At 35.9% G+C, this 4378-nt stretch overlaps 1 protein-coding gene across 1 annotated transcript; it reads right to left on the reverse strand.

Moving 5' to 3' along the window:
- Nucleotides 1-2034: 2034 nt before the first annotated feature.
- LOC121239862 ((+)-neomenthol dehydrogenase) lies at nucleotides 2035-4378 on the reverse strand. The gene is made up of 4 exons (XM_041137215.1): nucleotides 4263-4378; nucleotides 3859-4117; nucleotides 2550-2732; nucleotides 2035-2445 (listed from the first exon to the last, which is right to left on the reverse strand). Exons 1-4 carry the CDS (start codon nucleotides 4325-4327, stop codon nucleotides 2035-2037), a joined length of 918 nt encoding a protein of 305 aa, XP_040993149.1. The 5' UTR covers nucleotides 4328-4378.

Here is a 4378-nt window from a genome sequence, read left to right on the forward strand (position 1 = left end):
TCGATATATGGTCGATCGACGTAGGTCATGCCAATGATCTGCAGGTTCGATCCTCAATCGATGTCAAGAAATGGGGGTTGAATTAATTAGCAATCTTAATACTTAATTCTCGCATCGATCGTCAACATTTCCATGCGAAAATATCCATCACAAGTTCCACGCTTTCCTATTTTTTTTACTAATTGTGTGTGCATGCATGTGAGAGAGATCAAAGGGAGAGAAAAGGGCCGGAATGCATTCTTTACTGTTAAGTAATTAGAATCTTACTTCATCAAACTAATTAATTTCAAGTCAATCTTTCTTATCAACCTTGAAATTTAGCTAGCTAGCTAGCAAGATTTGACTAATTAATTTTCTGAATTATTGTTGGTTCTCCAGTACTACTATGTTGAAAATATATATAACAATATATATATATATATATATATATATATATAGTTCAATTATAAAATAATAGAGCATATCTGGGCTACCAGTCTCTATCCCACCGACGCATGGCTGCCACGCATCACAGGAGCGTAGAAATGCAAATGATTAGCATATCAGTCCACTCGATGCCGGATTTCCCACTATGTTATTGCTTTTCTTAAACCGTGATCTCGAAAAAAAGATCTGAGGATCTCTCCAAAAATCATTTCAAGAGAACAAACAACAGTGCATGCGCGCACCTGCCACTCTCATCGCTTTCAGCGGAGGATCCACTGCTACCAACCGTAGTTCCATATATTGTTTGCAATTTTTTACGAACAGGTTATTTCCGTCTTTTAAGACGACGTCCTCTTTGTAGGACATAGGTGACGACCAAAAAATTAGTCGTAAAAACTCATTTTTTTTCCTTTTTTATCCACCACTTTGAACTGTTGTTATTGTTCTAGGATGTTTGTTGAGGAATCTCATCCCCTTCTCTTGTATTATTTTTTTCTAATGAAATATACTTGCTTGCTTAAAAAAATAATAATAAATAAAACAATAGAGCATGCACGCTATTAATAAAAAAAAAAAAAAAAAACATCCAACTTCAATCCCTTGCACTAATATCGATCACTGATAATGGACTTTACTCTATTATATATAGATACAAATATATTATAGTATGGAAATTTAAAAAAGGGGCATCCATAGTGGGTACTCATTTCCTTTCTCTTAGAGATTATGAAGTAGTTCTTAAGCCACTTTATGAGTCTTGGTGGCTAGCTAGTCCTTAATGGCCAACCGGAGGTTACACTTAGAGAGACTATTTACATAGCTCATCCCCCCTTTGGATATGATGCTAGTCAAGTTTGTAACAACTAAGTGAAAATCACTTTCAAATAGTTCTCTCTAGTTTCGGCATTTAGGCTGTAGAATATGTTGGTGTTACTCTAGTATATTACTATGTAGCACACTCCACCATCGATACGGGAGATTTCAAATGAACAATAATGACGAAGAATAATTTGTGGAATAACTGCGTTAGATTCAAAATATTTCTGATGAGGTAATATCGCTTTTGTTGTGTACTTTGATTGATTTTTTTTTTTTTTGTCACTTATTATATGCAATTCTCATTGATTCTCTGCCCGTTAATGTTTCTAAACCATCTGGATACTGATGATTGCCTTTCATAAAAATATTTGACACATTTTTTTATGAGTAGCACTGCTACATGATTTATTTACAATTTTACTTATTATTTTTATCAGTTTTCTTTTAAAAATCAAATTTCATTGGGCAAAACTTTGATTGATAAAAGTAACGGCCATGACTTGATTTAAGTGATCTTGTTGTCTCCGTTACACGATACAATATTAATTTAATTTGTTTCAGAAATTCTATCAAGCATTCTATTATATATTACTCTTCTGAACTAGATGAACAGTTGACTTACACCTTACAGATTAAGAGGGGATTACATCAGTGAATTGAAATTATAAACCACAAGTTACAAGATCATGATATATATAATTTATATATAGTTGGATATTGATATATATATATATATATAAATAATATTGTTTTGTTTTAAGATATTGCAGAAATAACAATTAAAATAACTTATAATTTAGAATTAACGAAAGTAGTAGTGCTGCTGCTGCTACTTCCAACAAAGAATTTTCCAGTTGGTAGCTCCTGAGGAGGAAGCAGGAGCAGCCTAGCTCCAACATCCGCAGCGCCCTCGGCTGTATGCTTTCCTTTGCCACCAGTCATAGATGTCTGAGTGAAACCGGGACAAAAGCAATTCACACTTATATCTCTTCCCACCTCGTACCGCTTTGCTAAAACCCTTGTGTATGCATTTAGTGCCAGCTTTGACACTGCATAATCTGTCCATAATTTTGGCCACCCTTGCCTCTCCCATCTTCCATTTTTCACATCTTGAAGAAACAAACTTACCACAGCCTCGATCTGCTCCACCGACAAATTTTCACTTTCTAGTATGTTTTTTATATCTGGGTTCCTAAGCTTCTGCAGTAGTACGCATCATTAATTAAGAATCAGTACTCATGAAGCTGTGGATCATGTTCATGATCATGTGAATGGAACTTGAAATTAATGTAAGTGCTACTTACGTTTAGTGAGCCAAGTCTAGAGCTAATGTTAAGAATCCGACTGGTGGAAGGGGAGCGACGAAACATGGGCAAGAGAGCCTCAGTAAGTAACTTTGCTCCATAGAAATTGGTATTGATCACTGTCTCTGCATGCTTCACTGAATTCTCATTGATCTCATTGAAGGAGACAGCTGCATTGTTCACCTGATTATTGGAGGGTCGATAAAGTTAATTTATCATTATAAAGATCAAGACTGTAGTAGTACTACTCGAATTAAAACACTAAGCAGCTAGAAACTAATAAGGGAACCATGCATGCATGCCGCAAATATACTCGAATTAATAATAACCACTACTTATTTTCTTTTTCGATCTTTGACGCTTATGGCCAGAGATCAGATATAATATAGCCTAGCATTACACATGATTATCTGGCATCCATATAAAGGATTGAAATTTGGACTTTGAGATCTCTTATGGAATAAAGAGTGACAACATACGTCATGACATTGAAAAATCTTCAAATGGATTTCAGGAATTTTCTCAAACCTGTGAAGAGACCATCCTCTCTCTCTCTCTCTCCACAATATAATATATAAGATATCAGAGCATATTTTCTCTACAATTTAATAAGAGGTGTTATAGGTTCAAATTAAAGAAGTCTTGTTGCTAATTAAACATCCAAAATCCGAGCTTCAGCCAGAAAATACTCAAATATATCTGAAAATACTCAAATATATCTTTGTTCTAATTTCATCTGATCTTTGGGTATCCCCAGTACATGAATGGATCATTAGCAATAAGTTTGTCATACAACTTTCTCAGGCCATTTTGTCAAACGATTTTCAAGGACTGAAAATAAGCCTTTTTAAGACGAAATTCCGGTGCCGTAGCATAAATTTGGTTAAGAATAGTTTCGTTTCTTGCAATATTGCAGAAACCATAATGTTCTGGGATAACAAGAAGCGGAAGTCGGCAGACATCAAATGAGGCGTGTAAGACGGATCCAGCAGCTTCTCGCTGGGGAACGGTCAACACACATGCAATACATTAAAAGAACGGATCAATATATGATTTTAGTAACCGCTGAAAATATCAGAACCAAATAAAAAAAACAAATAGAAAATCTTTTCTTTGAACTGTGCCATTTCTTGTCGTTTTTGTGTTCCTAATTTCTTCGCTTTCATTATGTACGTCTGTAGCCGGCCAGAAAAATTTATAATATCTATAATATGTATGTATGTATGTATGTATGTATGTATGTATGTATGTATTTATTTATTATGCATAATGAACATGTGAATTCTGCATGTGCAGGAACACAACTTACGAGGATATCCAACGTTCCGAATTTCATACGGAACAATGCTACGAAAGTCTTGATCGAAGCAGGGTCGGAGACATCGAGGCTTAAGAAGTGAACGTGAAGTCCTTGCGCTCTCAGCGCCTGAGCTGCACAGTGCCCCCGCTCAGAGTCTCTAGCAGTTAAGATTACAGTGAGTCCCAATTCTGCCAAGCGCTGCACCAGTGCAAACCCAATCCCCCGGTTCGCTCCGGTGACGATAGCCACCGTTTCCTTGGACCACCACCTTCTTGAAACAATATATATATATATATGGTATATGAATACAGAAGCTAGCTAGAGTGAAAAAGATTGTGTATGCAATGTGTGTGGACTTGAGATAGACATACAGAAAGAGTGTGAGCGTACTACTGCGTGTGTATTATATATACCTGGTTGAAGGGAGGAAAGGAGAGGAAAAAGGGACAGCTTGAGTTAGTTCCTTGGCGGACTCCATTTTTCTGCAGATCAAGAAGAGGTAAGAGATTTATGTATTTATATAGATGGA

Source organism: Juglans microcarpa x Juglans regia, chromosome 1D (assembly GCF_004785595.1).
Source record: "Juglans microcarpa x Juglans regia isolate MS1-56 chromosome 1D, Jm3101_v1.0, whole genome shotgun sequence".
Classification (NCBI taxonomy): Eukaryota; Viridiplantae; Streptophyta; class Magnoliopsida; order Fagales; family Juglandaceae; genus Juglans; species Juglans microcarpa x Juglans regia.